The sequence below is a fragment of the Lineus longissimus genome, chromosome 4 (assembly GCF_910592395.1).
Source record: "Lineus longissimus chromosome 4, tnLinLong1.2, whole genome shotgun sequence".
In the NCBI taxonomy this organism is placed as follows: Eukaryota; Metazoa; Nemertea; class Pilidiophora; order Heteronemertea; family Lineidae; genus Lineus; species Lineus longissimus.
The window spans coordinates 94,397-111,010 of NC_088311.1; the positions used below are offsets into that span (position 1 = coordinate 94,397).

Sequence of the window (16,614 nt, forward strand, 5' to 3'; positions counted from 1 at the left end):
CGTGTCGCCTCTTGACAGTTATTGTTGATAAAATATTCATATTTCATGAACTACCATCTTTACTTCTTTCATAGTACCAGTAGCAGTCATCTACACATCAATGTGATGCGATGAATCCTACAATTTCCGATCACACTGAAGGGCAAGTGGGTGTTTCCGACGTGATATCCTCGTCAGTTTGCCATAAGTGGGAAATGGCTTCATCATAAAGACATTTGTTCTTCTGATGTTTATCATAGTTTCATCTTCTGCACGTTACGTATCTTTTACTAATCGAAATGCTCATTAATCATTTCAGAGAAGGTATAAAACCTATTTTGAAGCGAATCGCGATCGATGTTAGTTCCTAATATCGCCTTGATTGACAAGGCTTACTTTGTGTTAGAAATGAGCCGGAGACCACCGGAAGACGAGAGTTGCATTTTGGTTGTTCGAGGGGAAGGAGACCTTTGAAGAATTTGGTAGCTGTTAGGATGGGGGGCCTCGTGATATTCGGAGAAATGGCACAACATAAATATAACATTACAGGGCGCCTTTCCCCCAAGTAAACCCTTCAGCATTAACACAGAATATAGACAATAGGATAGCGTGATTAAGTGTCTATAATCCTCTCACATAATCCCATTATTCAGGGACCTTCTTGACACTCATTAACACTCATATTTGCCATGAATCTGCAAAGTGTCGCAAGACCACTTCACCAGTGTCATCCTGAGAAAGAAGGGAACGCGCCACTTATGGCTGCGGATGGAGGGAGTCATGCATGTGCTTTGTGATCGGTTGCCCAAAACTAACAATAACATTGACCACTGATGAAAGTGCGAAGGGGTATGATAATTCAATGTCGGGAATGCACCAACCATTGGCGGTAAGAGACCCAAGAAAGAGTTTCAGAACAGGGCCCTTATCGAGAACAACCTTACATTGTATGACACTTAGATGTATTTACCTTTGATATCCATGAATGATAACGAACATGTGGATCTAGATCCGTGTTCACACTGGGATCGAACAGGGGGAGGATGGATCCTAAGACACTACGCCAATCCGACTATCCAAAGGAACTAAAGTGCATTGGTGGTTCCACTGATGTATCCGCAGAACGAAAGTGATCAAAGGAAAGAGAGAATGCGTGAGATGTGAGAAATAGGCAGACTGGGAATAGCACCCTCGATCACCAGAAACAGCCCATCATATCCGGCAGCGTTCGTTACTCTTGCTAAAGCGGTATAGCACAAGTGACTACTAGCAGACGCCAGCGCTGCTGTATCCAATAGGGACTAGATAATCAGGTAAACAGTGCACTGGTCGATAATTTCTATAGAATGAGCTGCTTCAATCAATTGCTCGGAAGAGATCAGTTAGTTCTACTGTTGCTGACCGCGCTCATGGTTTGTTTCATCCCGCGGTCAGGTTTGCATTCATTGTGATCATCAGCAGAGGACAAGCAGCTGGCGAAGATTGCCCGATCGAGGACAGGGGTTTGCATTGTGAGGCAGAGGGAGAGCCTTTGGCGAAGACTGCGCGGTCGAGGACAGGGGTTTGGGGTCAGTCATTTTATAATTTTGAAAAAAATTTCAAAGTAAAAAAACTAAGAAATCAGTCAGTCAGTTAAAAATTTTGAAAAATTTTCAAAGTCAAAAAACGTTTGGGACTGAAGTTTTTGGTGATATTGGTTCATTTTGAGCCAAAAAAAAGTTAAAAAAATATTTGTACTTTTTATCATGAGTTAGATAGTTCAAAATTTTCAAAGTCAAAAATGTTGTTTTTTTGGACTGAAATTATTGGTGATGTCGGTTCATTTGAGAAAGAGCTACCAGTTTGGGCCATATCTGCAACCAATCGCCCATCACCACCGATTGCGATTCTTGCTCAGCTGACAATGATTTCATACCAACATCTACTATGTATATATAACTTTTAAAAACACGCGACGCATAGCTATGTTCAGTTATGAATAGGCACAAGCAGTGCTTCCTCAATTGTTGCTTGACATACCCAACGTAGTTGGAGCCATCCAATCTATTGTTAAATAATAGTCCAGACTCCAGTATTTTAATCAGTTTGGTAACAATGATTGAAGCCCAATACGTCATGGAACCTGCCCTCGGGTGCATCAGTGTATTAGAAAGAATGGAACCTCATTTCTAGCGGATGGAATAACACCTACTGGGGATTGTTTATGTTGTCTTTCCTTTTTGAATATTCTGAGAAGGCAGAGGCGATAATGCGATAAGGGAATGGTAGCAGGTGTTTTGTCTAATTGAAACCAGAAACTAAACGCTCCTCTTGGGACATACTTCTGATCATCATCGGTAGGAGACCGTCTCGGGTGGAGTTGGTTGTTGGAGGTTACGCCTACTCTTTGGTATTATCCGAGCTCGTGAAGACGCGAATGATTTGAAGGAATATGATGAGGTAGGGTAGTATAGAAATGTTGAAACAATCCAAAATAAAACAATCCAAAATAAAACCATCCAAAATAAAACAATTCAAAGTAAAACAATCCAAAATAAAACAATCCAAAATAAAACAATTCAAAGTAAAAGAACCAAAGTAAACATCTTAAACATGAAATTGAAGATCACCTTCAGATGCAATATAACCTGATCTTCAATGTTTGGTTTGTTTAACAAACCAAACATTGTAATCTCTGAAACAAGCCAAACTTAATAAGATTGGCTTGTTTCAGAGATTACAAGTGCATAACAGAATCGTTTGTTCCAGACATTCCGTCTTGGGCATTCTATCCTTGAAGGCAACTGAAGTAGCGGTCGACCACAGGGATGAACTTGATGGACGATGTTAACTGAGGAGGAAACAGTCATGAGCTACATGAAGACACAGCGGTAAAGGTGCCTCATGGTCGTGCAGGGTCACCCCAATGGCGGGGTGGCATTGGGATATCATAATGATCATAATGATGATGGCGATGATGATGATGGAGATGTTGCATATGCTTTAATGTAGCTTGACTCTGCTATCACTAGAAGCTAAACCTTGCATTGGCATTTTTCCTTAGTGATTCAGTGTACTTACAGTAACTCCTTTGTTCTTCGGCACCATGACCATGCAAGAATACAACAGGCCCCTCAATGTCCATAGTTATGGAGATCGATAATCTACAAGTAAAAAGGGGAAACAATGTGCACAATGACATGATATCCAAACTCTGTTATATCTCTTCTGAGGAGGATCTCCTCAATTGGTACAACGTTTAGGCCTCAGACTCATCCATGTCTTCTGATGAGGACAGCCGCCTCCAATGGCAAACTGTCAGGTCCCAGACACATCTATCTCTTGTGATAAGGACAGTCACCTCCAATGGTAAATCGTTCAGATCCAAGACACATCTGTCTCTTGTGATAAGGACAGTCACCTCCAATGGTAAATCGTTCAGATCCAAGACACATCTGTCTCTTGTGATAAGGACAGTCACCTCCAATGGTAAATCGTTCAGATCCAAGACACATCTGTCTCTTGTGATAAGGACAGTCACCTCCAATGGTAAATATTTCAGATCCAAGACACATCTGTCTCTTGTGATAAGGACAGTCACCTCAAATGGTAAATCTTTCAGATCCAAGACACATCTGTCTCTTGTGATAAGGACAGTCACCTCCAATGGTAAATCGTTCAGATCCAAGACACATCTGTCTCTTGTGATAAGGACAGTCACCTCCAATGGTAAAGTTTCAGGGAAGTAATAAGCAATTCAATACAAGTCGTTATGACTATTCAAGTCATTTATTGAGACAAAGGCACAACCATCATCAGTACCTTTCTTTCAGTCTCTGATGAAAACAGGTCCGTCGAAACCCAAAGACATGTCAAGTCAACAAGACAGCCTCAGGAGCCATGCCATGCTCACATCACATCAATTAGCAATACACTCAAAAGATGCGTGTTTTTTTGGCTGTGCATATCACATAGTCACAATTAATGGTTGAAGGTAAAGTTGGTCGACGCAAGGTTAAACAAGACAGCCCATTTCAAACTGAAGTGGCGTCGCAATCATGCAATTAAACATTGTACTTACGGACCCGCGATCGGGAAAAAAACGGCCGATGGCATCGCATGGACTGTTTCACTTTCCTTTCACTCTCGAAATTCAGAAGAAAGCTCACCTAAAACATTATGCATATGAAATCTAAAAGAAGGAAAGGTCCCCCAAAATGGGAAATGTGGGAAGATTTTTGTTTTTGTTCACTAGTATAAGCAACTTTTGGGAGAGGAACTATCACGCAAAATGATAAAAACACGTGTTGAAAGAACGCGCTTTAAAATTTAATCGTACTATTGATAAGCAGACTTGTACACACCTAACGGGCGCTGTGGAATCTATCAACACAGGCGACATTAACTATGGTTTGGTACTACGAATTTTTCCAGTCACCAATTTTGTAGTCATTTTGGAAAGCCGCCACCTAGTTTAATGTTATTAGGCTACGATGTTGACAAATTTCGTTGATTAATCCCATTTCCAACATTCAGTTTTGGCGTAAATTAGCAAGTAATGTCAAGGGTAGTTTTCCTGCACCCCGACCTGGGCATTGGGGGAGCTGAAAGGGCTATGATCGATGCTGCACTGGCTTTGAAATCAAGGGGTCACTCCGTCAAGTTTGTGACTGCTCATCATGATCCAGGTCATTGCTTTCAGGAGACAAGGGATGGCACTTTCTCTGTCACTGCTGTGGGGGACTGGCTACCCAGGAGTATGTGTGGCATCTGCTATGCTGCGTGGGCTTACATCCGCATGATCTATGCTGCCATCTATCTGGTCTTCTTCAGCAAAATGAAGTATGATGTTGTGATTTGCGACCAGATTTCTGTGTGTATTCCAGTACTGAGAATTGGAAATACGCGCATTATCTTCTATTGTCATTTCCCTGACCAACTTCTGACCCAGAGGAAGAGCTTCCTGAAGAAACTCTATCGCTGGCCGATTGACTGGATGGAGGAGAAGACCACAGGAATGGCTGATGTCGTCCTTGTCAACAGTAACTTTACTGGTAAGACATGCTAGATCATGATCTTAGGAGGCCAGAGTAAGCAGTGAGAGGGATGGCCATGGCACATACACTGACCTGTCCTCTGAGTTTATTAGGGGGTTCAGTGGCATTTTCAACCTCTGTCTTTGTCTTACGGCTAGTTTCGCTTGTTCAGAATTCAGTAAGCTGATCACACTTGATCGACATCATACCGTCCATTCACTGACCTTTCTCAACTTTGATCTCATTTTCAGCGGGACTATTCAAAGATACATTCACTGCCCTTGATCACATTAAGCCAGATGTTTTATACCCGATTCCGGACTTCCAAGCATTCAGGAAGCCTATTGCTCCTCCTACAGTTGATTTGATGCCCAAAGGAACAGATAAGACTATCTTCTTGTCCATAAATCGATATGAGAGGAAGAAGAATTTGGCACTTGCCATCAGATCATTAGGTAATTATTACTTCTACATGCATTGACAGGCTTGCGAAAATAAGGAAAATGAAATATTTTGGTCGGGCAGAAAAAGAAGAAGAAATACGTCTAAAAAATCTGTTTGGCAATCTGCAAGCTGAGTCATGTGAAAGCACAAAATCGGGTGAACAGACCAAAGTTATATCATGTAGTGCATTTGGAGCAAGCAGCTACATTATTCTTCAATGACAATGCAGTTTTTTTTATACAATTGATTTCAGCCAAACTTGGAAGACTACTTGGTAGCATGGAAGGCATCCATCTGGTCATGGCAGGAGGATATGACGAACGTGTGACAGAGAACATTGAATACTACCAGGAGCTGGTCCAACTGGCTACAGACTTGAATGTTTTAGAGCACATCACCTTCATACGATCATTCAATGATTCACAGAAAAGGACACTCTTAGCCTACTCTTCATGTCTATTGTATACTCCTGATAAGGAACACTTTGGTATCGTTCCAATTGAAGCGATGTATATGCAGTGTCCAGTTATTGCTGTAAAGAGTGGTGGTCCATTGGAGACTGTTTCTCATAAACAAACAGGTTTTCTGTGTGATCCGAACCCTCTGTCGTTCGCTGAAGCCATGAAGGAAATTGTGAAGAATCCCAGCTTTGCCAAGAAATTGGGTGAAGCTGGAAAAAACAGAGTGGAAACAATGTTTTCATTTAATGCTTTTTCAGAGCAATTAAATCGAGTTGTGAGTAATTTGATTGAAGATAAGAAAGAGAACTGAAAAATGACACTCTGCTTTTTTGAAAACTTCTTTATCTTTTGTAATTATCATCTTGTTGATCAGTCCTATAAGGGCCAGTCATTAATTGTGAAATATGCTGGGTTCACCATAGTACTCATTTGTGATGTTTTGTTGTACATGTAGTCGCCAAAGTGTAATTTGATTCTGCAGAATGTAGATGATGGTAACCTGTAAGAAGCTGATGGTAGAAGAGAGGTAAGGACATGTTTACTCCCTGTAATCACGGCTCATGGTATCTAGACTGGCAAGTGACAATAAAATTGTATTGGAGTTGCATGTGATAGTGTTGTACTACACCACAATAAAATGAGCTCAGAAAACAGTTATCTTATTATTATTTGGATGGTTTTTGGTCAGAACTATCTGACATCAACCTGGGACATTGAATCCATGCACAGTGAGTGACCTTGAGCTGGTTGGTTTGGAGTAAGAACCTCTCTTACCGAGTTGGATTGGTTGTGACTGGTCTCTTGTGGTGCATACCGAGCCTTGTCCTGCAGAGGGGAGTTGCTCTTTGGTGGATTGTACCAGTCATTGTCTGGTGTGAGCGCTGGCCCACACTTTGGTGGTTGGGAGATATGACACACATGGTGGTTGTGACAAGGTCTTCATGAAGTTAAGACTCCTGGGCCAGTCCATTTCGTCATCCTGATCCTCTATTCTCATGAACAACAAAAAATGGCGAGAAATATTGCAAGGGTCACCCATGGAAACGGGAGGATAAGAATCAGAAAATTAGATTGAAAACCTGACTAATGTGGGCATTTTGCAAGCACCTGGGATAGTCCTCTTAGTCTAAGCCCATCCTGTTGACAATATGATTGGCTCACTCCTGTTTTACAAGTAGTTCAGTACAATGTATGTAGTTCCTATCAGTTCAATGAAACAACAATGATCTATCAGATATCATTCATTATTTTATTCACTGACATCAAAAATGCAAACCCTTTACATTTACTTGGCAAGTATGAACCATATACGGCACGAAATGCCTTTTTTCATCTCATCTTGGCCTATAAGGCTCATAGATGGTTGAGTGAACAAGAACTTGAGGCACCAGTTAGGGTTTCTCCACCAGCAGTGTGTCTGACATGTCACTCATGCTGCAAACATAACCTGGCCCAGCAGTCCTAGGAAGTCATCATTACCTAGACAACCTTTGTCCCGATTCTACACCATTCCACCTGACCAGTTCGACATCAAACCAGCCTACCTCGGCATCTTAGTTGGTGATGTGGTAAATGTAAAGCTGAAATTTCTACAAGCTCTTATCACAGTGCAAGGTTGCGAGACAAGTCAGACAGCTTGTCCAGCCAGAAAGTGATGTTCCCCTCCAGTCCCAAGGCTGAGGTATCACGTGAGCTTTGCCTTCTTCCAGATGGGTTCATCATCATCTTCCTCTTCATCACTTTCGTGGAAGATCGTCTCTGGCTGAGTCCTGTGATACAGAGGAGATGAACGTGCCATTGAGTGTAATAGGATATTATAGGCTTCAATATGTGATCAAGGGAGATGAATGTAATGGATCACGAGGAAGGACTACAGGCAACACCTGCATGTAGAAATTCAACAGCTGATTCCCAGAGTGACTATGCATACATGTATACATGTATGACAGTGCAACAAGTTTGGCCTTGGCAAACCACTCCATGCTCTGCTTGGCAACTTTGGCGTGTCTCCACAATGTATTGCCCCTCAGTCCTTTAAAACAAAGTTAATCAAAGACTTACTTTTTATAAGCTGGTGATACCCAGTAAGGGTTCTTTGAGGCTTCCTCAGCATGTCGTAAGATGGCAGCACGGGGATCTTTATCTCGTTCATCAGGCTTCCTGAGGACGAGACCCTGGACGACATATTGTGACAACGTGGCTCCTTTAGCACCAACACGACCTCCAACTCCTGCAACAAGACATCAAGTCAGATAAGAGACAGACGATTCCCAAACTGACACAGTTTGCTTTGAAATGGGCAACGTGAACAGTTCCCAAGTGGAGATAGATGAAATGACTGACTTGGATTGAAAGGGTAGCAATATCGAAAAGCAACACACCCACAATCAGCATACTATCCATCTGTTTGAACCAGGGATCAATATGATTGACAGAATATTCCGGTTAAAACCCTCTTTAGTGTCACTCAACTACCTTAACACCAACTTACCAGGTCCACTAACAGGCAGATCTGGCCGCTTTGACTTGATCGGATCTTTCCTCGACTTCTCATCTTGTTTTCTTGTACTTCTAGGCTTTTCCTCTCTGAACATCGGCAAAGCATATGCTGAAGTGAGATAGAAGAATGCTGAAGTGAACATCGGCAAAGCATATGCTGAAGTGAGATAGAAGAATGCTGAAGTGAACATCGGCAAAGCATATGCTGAAGTGAGATAGAAGAATGCTGAAGTGAACATCGGCAAAGCATATGCTGAAGTGAGATAGAAGAATGCTGAAGTGAACATCGGCAAAGCATATGCTGAAGTGAGATAGAAGAATGCTGAAGTGAACATCGGCAAAGCATATGCTGAAGTGAGATAGAAGAATGCTGAAGTGACGAAGGTTAATGCATAGAATCAAGTCACTTTACAGATTATGCTTAAAGTATAGTCACTGTTAACAACACAACTTTACGAGGCAGTTGACTGATAACTCTATTTGGTAGGTTTTAAAGGGATGGCAAGCACAAGGTCAAGACTTACGAGTTATGATATTCTGATCGACCATAGCCTGGACAGACTTGATCTTTGCTCTCTTCTTGACGACACACAGCTTGGCGCCCCTGGAATAAGAATATGCACATCACATTCTCTTGTAAACAGCAAAACCTCCGAACTTGGCCTTGGCAGTTTTCTGTTTGCATCAGAATACCCAATATATTTCACTTAATCACCAACATGTGAATGTAAGATTTCGAACATAGCACAATGCATTGTTCATCTCTTACATTTACATGGAAGGACTTCATATTGTTTATGCTTCATCATTTGCCATTTAAACAGAAGTTTTCAATGCATCTAACACCTGAACGAGATAGCAGCGAGACCACGCGACATACAATATCAGCATACAAGACGAAGCTGACTTTCACAACTGTTTTTATTGGTTTCCCTTCGGTGTGACGAGCACAAAGAATGTATGGAACTGAAGCACATCATGCCTTCAATTCAAGTCAACTGGGAAAACAAAGTGAAACACAAACCTATTGCTCTTGTCGGGATCATAGTAAATCTTGATGTTGCCATCTCCACACCCAAGGACCATCTGGTTCAGCTTTGGATGCCACAAGCAACGCACAACACTCTGAAAACAACAGAAGCCATTTTATCCTCAGCTCAACCACTACTACACATTCATACTTCTAATTAGAAACAATGCTTACAGAAAATCATGTTAGGCTGACTGTACCAATAGGACAGTTGCTTTAGTACTGGTAAGTACAACTGCTCTCGTACTGGTAAGTACAACTGCTCTAGTACTGGTAAGTACAACTGCCATACAAATAGCATTGGGATAATCAGTGGACATACAACCACAATTCATCACACAAGAGATGGAAAATAAGACTTACTGAGTTTGATACTGTTAATTCAGTGACTTTGTTCAACGTGTTTCGATCAAAGAAGATTAACTTTCCATCAGTCTCCCCTTTCTTCAAAGATACACCTGTGGCAACCAGCTGGTTGTCTGGGCTGAACACACAGTCTGTCCTATAAAGGAGTAAACAAATACTGATGCGAGACATTAACCACCATGGTCTCCTGGACAGGAGTTCCATTTTGGGTGAGCATCAGTCCTAATCTAACCATGAGAATAAGTTTTCAAGTCAAATACCATACTCAGGCAATATCCCAGTCCACACAGAAAGTCTCACGGGTTTCGAAGAGAAGTTACCAAGTGCACATTCATTTGAACTCTACCCAAAGGGAACCAAGAAGTGACTCTGCCCAGAGTTGAACCTACGACCCCTCGATCATGCAGCTTATTGTAACCAAGTAGTGACTCTGCCCAGAGTTGAACCTATGACCCCTCGATCATGCAGCTTATTGTTACTGTGCATCAGCTGTCTCCTACTACTTACATTGGGAACAAATTAAAGAGACTGTCAGCAACACAAAGTGGCTGCTTAAACTTCCTTATGTCCCAAAGCTTTAGGGTGTTATCACCTGAAATGTACAACAAACTTTTGTTTTGATAAGGAACACGTATTACGATTGAGATTCTAGTGACCAGAAGATTGTTTTTCCATTCTAAATCTGATCTTAACTGACTGAGCAGCAAGCCACTTACAGATAGATTTGGAGTTGTGAACAAGACTTGTATCATCTCAATGGTACGGTTAAGATAAGCCCATCAGTGTACTCACCGCCCCTTGAAGCTAATACATTGCCATCATATGAAAACCGGATGCACGACGTGTCTGAACCATTCATGTGGCAACCTCGATTCACAAGATTCACATTCACCTGCAAGTAAAGCACAAACTCTCAAAGAAGATGCATTTAACAAACCTGTGTTCCATAAAACAGATGACCCATAGTATCACAATGAAATGCAAGGGCCGACAACATGAGAGGCTGAACTTATAAATGTGATTAGAAAGGTTGTAGTTCATTACCAAATGATTAATTAAGACCAGCGCCTTTCCTACTTACAAATCCTCTTTTATGATCCCAGATCTGTATCGAGCCATCGTTGCAAGCTGCAGCCACATAGCGACCATCATTACTGTAAGTGCATGTTGTCGGTATGGTTTTCCTGCCCTGCTGGCTCCTGGGCTTGATACAGTCTTTATGCTTGTTCTTGCCTTGGGTCACATCCCACAGCCTCACAGTACTAGAATAAAATAAACACACCAATACATGACAGATATTCTGTGCTACTTCCATCACCTGAGGAAGCCACGGAGCTCTCTAATTACTATGAAAAGCTACCTTTTGACACGAACATTACGGAGGATCAGCAGGCCCACCTATGACTGGGAATCCCCCAGCACCTAGTACTGCAAAGCATTCAGGTAGAGAGAAACTCATGCAAAGGACTGTAAAGGAACAGATATATCAATAAGTGATTAGTTCTTACCAGTCATTAGAACATGTCATGAACTCTTCTTTCACACGAGGATTCCAACATCCAGAGTTAGTCATTGCAGTGTGACCCTGAAGTGGAGTAAACATACAATCTCTGTGCTTTACATCACTGGCCATGTTGTGAAGCTACCCTGCTCGCACTAATTGGTGGGTGAAATAATCTATGCTTGAATTATATGTTGACAATTGAAAGAGAACAATCAGGAGCATGCAGTACGGGTCATAAACAGTACCCAAAGACTCCTCATTATTGGGGAAGCCCAGAGCTATTGACTGAGGATGCGACACAGTATGGTTGTATCCTCAACAGGTGGCTCAGGTCTAACCTAATCAGGTCTATAAGACTCAAGCTTAACCTCCTGTGTGATGGCTTATCATTTATGGATTTCCTTAAAGTGCTTACCTTTGTATTCTTCTGATCTGTAATGTACTGATCCCCTTTGGGACACTCCATCATCTCAAAACCATCTCGGTCATAAATCTTTGGCTGAGCATTACCAGCCACAACCAGTATGGCATCGCCTGTCATACTGTATTCAACTGACTTGATCTGATGGCTGAAATAGATCAATAAGTAGAGGGTTTTCACATATATTCAGGCAACAGCACTTGCCTTTTGTTTTTCAGACCAGCACTGGTGGCAGAGATGGAGATGGGCAGTCTGTTTTCTCTGTTATGGTTGTCAACAACCAGGATGTTATGTATGACTTGCAAGATGTCAATTTCAATACAAAAGAGTAGCAGAATGTTCATTTCTCACACACGTCACTTCGCTGAAGATGGATGATTTAAGAAGGTTATCATCTTGATTGGTACGAGTTTGAACCTACCATTCACATGGCCTTAGTGTCCTAAAGAACTGTAAGCGTGCATCCATGCCAGCAAAGTCCCACAACTTGAGATCATAGTCGTAGCTCCCACTGACTAACCTGGCACCAGAGGGATCCAATGCAAGTGCGGATACGGTCTTTGACCCGTGCTCCAATACAATCTCATGACTGTTAGGAATCTTACTGACAGGACTCTGAAATGAACAATCAAGAGATGTAATGCTGCCAGGTTATCAGCTTGTTCTCAGCAAACAACCATCAACACTCACATTTTCGCTGGTAGCTTGGACTCATTTAACAAAAATTGCAATAAAAACGTTTCAAATCTCAGTTGGCTCTATAAAATGGTGTCGCTAAGTGCAGTAAAACAATGAACTTTGATAACACAGTTAGTAGAACCTTTGCTCTGCAAGCCAAAGATCTGCAGCCAAATCCTAGTCAAGCCAACTTCATTTGACTTTAACCATTTCTTTGAGTAAAAATGAGGGTAATGTTTTTCTTAGGATGATGACACACACAGCCGCGAGTTCTTATTGACAATTACATCATCATCCAAGTCTTCTCCTTCGGCATCACTCGTCCTTAGATGATCTGGTAATGGCGGACCAATCATGTCATCATCCTCATCATGCTGGAGGATGGGTGGGACTGGAGGGCAGATTACATCATCGCTGCTGTCACAATCCTACAAACAGGAGATAGTTCTCAACAGTGAGGGAGAATCTCTTTTAAGAATAAGATACAATTCAGTTACCACAACACTACCTTTTTTTGACACTGAAGATATAAACTGACATATTCAAATAAATTGATGGATTTTAAAGCATATGGTTGTTAAATGTGGCAGTTCTTTGATAGGTAGTCCAAGACGCATGGGGATCGTAGGTTACGTGATATGATTCCAAGGCTGTGGAACACTCAGCCTCGAGGTGCGAGCTCCATGCCAATGATGCATTCAAAAAGCAGCTCAGAGTGGAACTTTGATTATCATGCACAAATTTGTTTATTCCTGTATGTAGTCAATGTCTATTCTTTTTCTTTTTAACTCTGTAAAGTGCTTAGAAAATCTACTTATCAACATATATAGAACTCAAATTTAAGTGAATTTTATCATTATTGTTTGAGGTCAGAGCGAAAGGGTAATGTGCTCACCCCAGATGAATGTGAATCATTTGAACTTGAGGAGGCAGATTTTTCTTTCTTCTCATTTGATTGAGTGGCTTTGGGTCGTTCAGGGCCACGCACTGGCAGCTTGGATGTCAATACACTGGTCACTGAAGAGTTTCCTCCAAACACCTCTTCACGATTAGCTGCAATGAAAGAAGAGTCTTCCATAATGTTTAGCTGCCAAATACTCTTCATCGAGGGCTTTCATTATTTTCAGATGAGTAAAAAGTGAAATTCATTCCAACTAACTGGTTTGCATGACAGTACTATCTTAAGATAAAAAAGTAACTCCAGACTATGCAGCTAGGTTAGTGTGAAAACTGCGATTTTTTGAGAAAATAAACCCTCACCTAAAACTTGCTGACTTCTCTCAACAGCAGTTTTTTTCGTTTCCTCAAACATAGCCATAAAGTCAAATGTTCTTGCTTTTTTCTTGCCTACAAAGGAAAAATATATATACATGTATTAAACTGTTTAGTGTTTTGTCAATCTTACATGTATTGTCTTCAATATGATGATACATAGGTCAATCTTTGGTTGGAAATGACACCTAGGTCATGCCCTGGTCTCGGCGAGACTTATCAGTCACCAGGGAAACACGCACACATCACTCACGCCCTGGCTTCGGCAAGAGACAACCTGCGACCAGGCCACTCACACCTCACATTGAGAGTCACATGCCCTGGCGTGACCATCTTCTTGCCACACCCACCAACATTGCACTCGTGGGTGTCGCATGAGACACGCACTGAAAGCCATCGTCGGTGGTGGAAGACCAGGTGTTCAATGAGTCAAAACGGTTATTGCTTGGATGGTTCCAGGCATGCTGACCTGAGTGACATAAATGCACTGTGCATGTTGTATAGAAGAAGGGTAAGCTGATCATAAAGCGAGGTTGGCACTATCAATTCAGGCCATCATTCTATTACTTTGTGTCGAGCAATTTCATTGGCCACGCGTTTATGAGTAAGCGTCTGACGGATTTTTTTCGCCCTATTGGGTCGGCGATGAAAGGAGGAGACTTTAGGATTGACATTCACTGTCGGTAAGTCGGCATGTAAATACAGGGCAAAACTTACATACATGTACATGTACTAATAAATAGTATTCCCGGACATGCCCGAGACTAAATATAGTACACATATGACGGATTACACTTACTTCCAAAGCCTGAGAACCCCATGACATCCTCCATGTTCTTGTCCTCTTCATCTGCCATCTTGGTTGCTTAGCAGCAGATTGTGCAATTAAGGCTTTCCTGGGGCATTCTACCCTGGATACATCAATGTCAATCAGTGTCTGAAAACATCAACAACGGTTTTACAAATCAGGAACGAGTTTGCAATCCCCGTTCACAGCCCAAAAAAAGGTCATTGGTTGACTATAGCAGCACCACTGGTTAATGGATTTCTAAAATTATAGTTGAATGCGTCATACGTCATTTCTGACTGGGATTCTAAATTTTAACCAAAAATCAGGCCACCGGCCACACAGACAGCAGTACAGACATTTGACGATTTGTGAAGGACAATGATTGGGGGACTACCTGGAATGACTTTACAATACCTGGAATGACTTTACAATCCCCGTTCAGTGCCCAAAAAAAGGTCATGGGTTGACTAAAGTCAAAGAAGCGCTACTGTAATCGATTTATATTTGAACGCGAGCAAACTACGTCATTACTGATCAGGGATTGTAAATTTTAACCAAAGGGCCTTAACATCACACTAGAAAAGAATCATATCGAATTTGGCTAAATCACGACACTGGGCTGGGCCAGGCCTCTGAATGATCTGATGATGCCATTGATGGGGGGCAAGGGGGTTGACAGCAGCTGGCAGAGGACATTTGTCTTAACTCTTGCTTCGCGCTGCTACAGCTTAAAGTGCTGTGGTACAGCCTAGATTAGAAGCAGTGTCATCACTGGCGAAATGGACCAAAGTTTGTGAGGGGCTGAGTTTCGTCCAAAAATAGATCTGTTTACACACTACGGCAATGCATGGCGTATTGCAGGTACACGTCAACGGGTCATTGATTGTCGGACGTCAGTTCGCCAAAAAAACCAAAGGAATCGAAGGATTCATTGAACTCATCAACACATCATTAGTTTTCAGTGAAGTGCAACTGTATTCCTAGGTAAATCACTTTGGTATATAGAGAGTAAGATTACAATTAACTCACGTTAAAGTTTGAGTTCCGGGGAGGTCGCGTTGTCAGTACGTTGGTTTAGGGGCGCAATAACCTAGCTTATAGCGAGCAATTAGTACACTAAGATTTCACTGATTAACATAATAGTTGCAAGTATTTGGCATTTTAGACCCATATTTCGTGCTATAATAACTACGTTGTAAACATAATGCTCAAAATTGATTCATGAAAAAGTTGTTAGGGCAATATCAAGCAAGCAGTAATGGAAAAAAGTGTAATTCCATTAACTGAATATTGTTTTTAGACACTATAACATTTTAGGCCTACTTTTCCGTAAACCACGAGAACAATGTATGTGAAAAAAACAACACATATAAGTGAGGCGCCGAGTATACAGTAATTGTAAGGTAAAGAAAAGCTCGGTCTCTAAAGTCTGGAGGTCCGGAGTCCGTAACTGTGACGGTCACGAGAGTGGCTTGTTCTTACGGATAGATCGAGAGGGCGGTTTGGGGTTCCGCCGACGGTGCTCACATGCATTAGTCGTATCCCCGAAACCTTTACAACGCGAACAAAGCTCGTGGCATCCATGACGGTATAGGAATTGACGGTGAGGTAACAAAAAAACTCGTGGCATATCGGATGCGCATCCGAAGACGGTAAGGGAATTGACGGTGAAGGATCTCGTGGCATATCGGATGCGCATCCGAAGACGGTAAGGGAATTGACGGTGAAGGATCTCGTGGCATATCGGATGCGCATCCGAAGACGGTAATTGACGGTAAAGGATCTCGTGGCATATCGGATGCGCATCCGAAGACGGTAAGGGAATTGACGGTGAAGGATCTCGTGGCATATCGGATCCGAAGACGGTAAGGGAATTGACGGTAAAGGATCTCGTGGCATATCGGATGCGCATCCGAAGACGGTAAGGGAATTGACGGTAAAGGATCTCGTGGCATATCGGATGCGCATCCGATGACGGTTTTATATAGATATATATATATTATATAAATTTTAGTTTTACACTATTATGTAAGTGCAAGCTCGTGAGCTCACACAACTGTTTGACAGTCCTGGCTCCTCCATCGTGCTGACAACATGATGAGAGAGATGAGACAGTCACAGCCAGGCAAAAAAAGTCTTGGCTGCTCTGCCAAGT

General features: G+C 42.0%; 2 protein-coding genes across 2 annotated transcripts; one reads left to right on the forward strand and one right to left on the reverse strand.

Moving 5' to 3' along the window:
* The first annotated feature begins 4,404 nt into the window (after positions 1-4,404).
* LOC135486333 (alpha-1,3/1,6-mannosyltransferase ALG2-like) lies at positions 4,405-7,132 on the forward strand. Its single transcript, XM_064769043.1, has 3 exons — positions 4,405-5,012; positions 5,246-5,449; positions 5,692-7,132. The coding sequence occupies exons 1-3, from the start codon at positions 4,517-4,519 to the stop codon at positions 6,207-6,209; spliced, it is 1,218 nt and encodes a 405-aa protein (XP_064625113.1). The 5' UTR covers positions 4,405-4,516; the 3' UTR covers positions 6,210-7,132.
* LOC135486332 (WD repeat-containing protein 70-like) lies at positions 7,128-15,557 on the reverse strand. Its single transcript, XM_064769042.1, has 17 exons — positions 15,489-15,557; positions 14,469-14,606; positions 13,658-13,744; positions 13,293-13,450; positions 12,685-12,825; positions 12,141-12,334; positions 11,714-11,867; positions 11,303-11,379; positions 10,876-11,056; positions 10,587-10,686; positions 10,302-10,386; positions 9,792-9,930; positions 9,423-9,523; positions 8,923-9,002; positions 8,391-8,507; positions 7,961-8,129; positions 7,128-7,668 (listed from the first exon to the last, which is right to left on the reverse strand). Exons 2-17 carry the CDS (start codon positions 14,524-14,526, stop codon positions 7,584-7,586), a joined length of 1,926 nt encoding a protein of 641 aa, XP_064625112.1. The 5' UTR covers positions 14,527-14,606; positions 15,489-15,557; the 3' UTR covers positions 7,128-7,583.
* Positions 15,558-16,614: the final 1,057 nt, after the last annotated feature.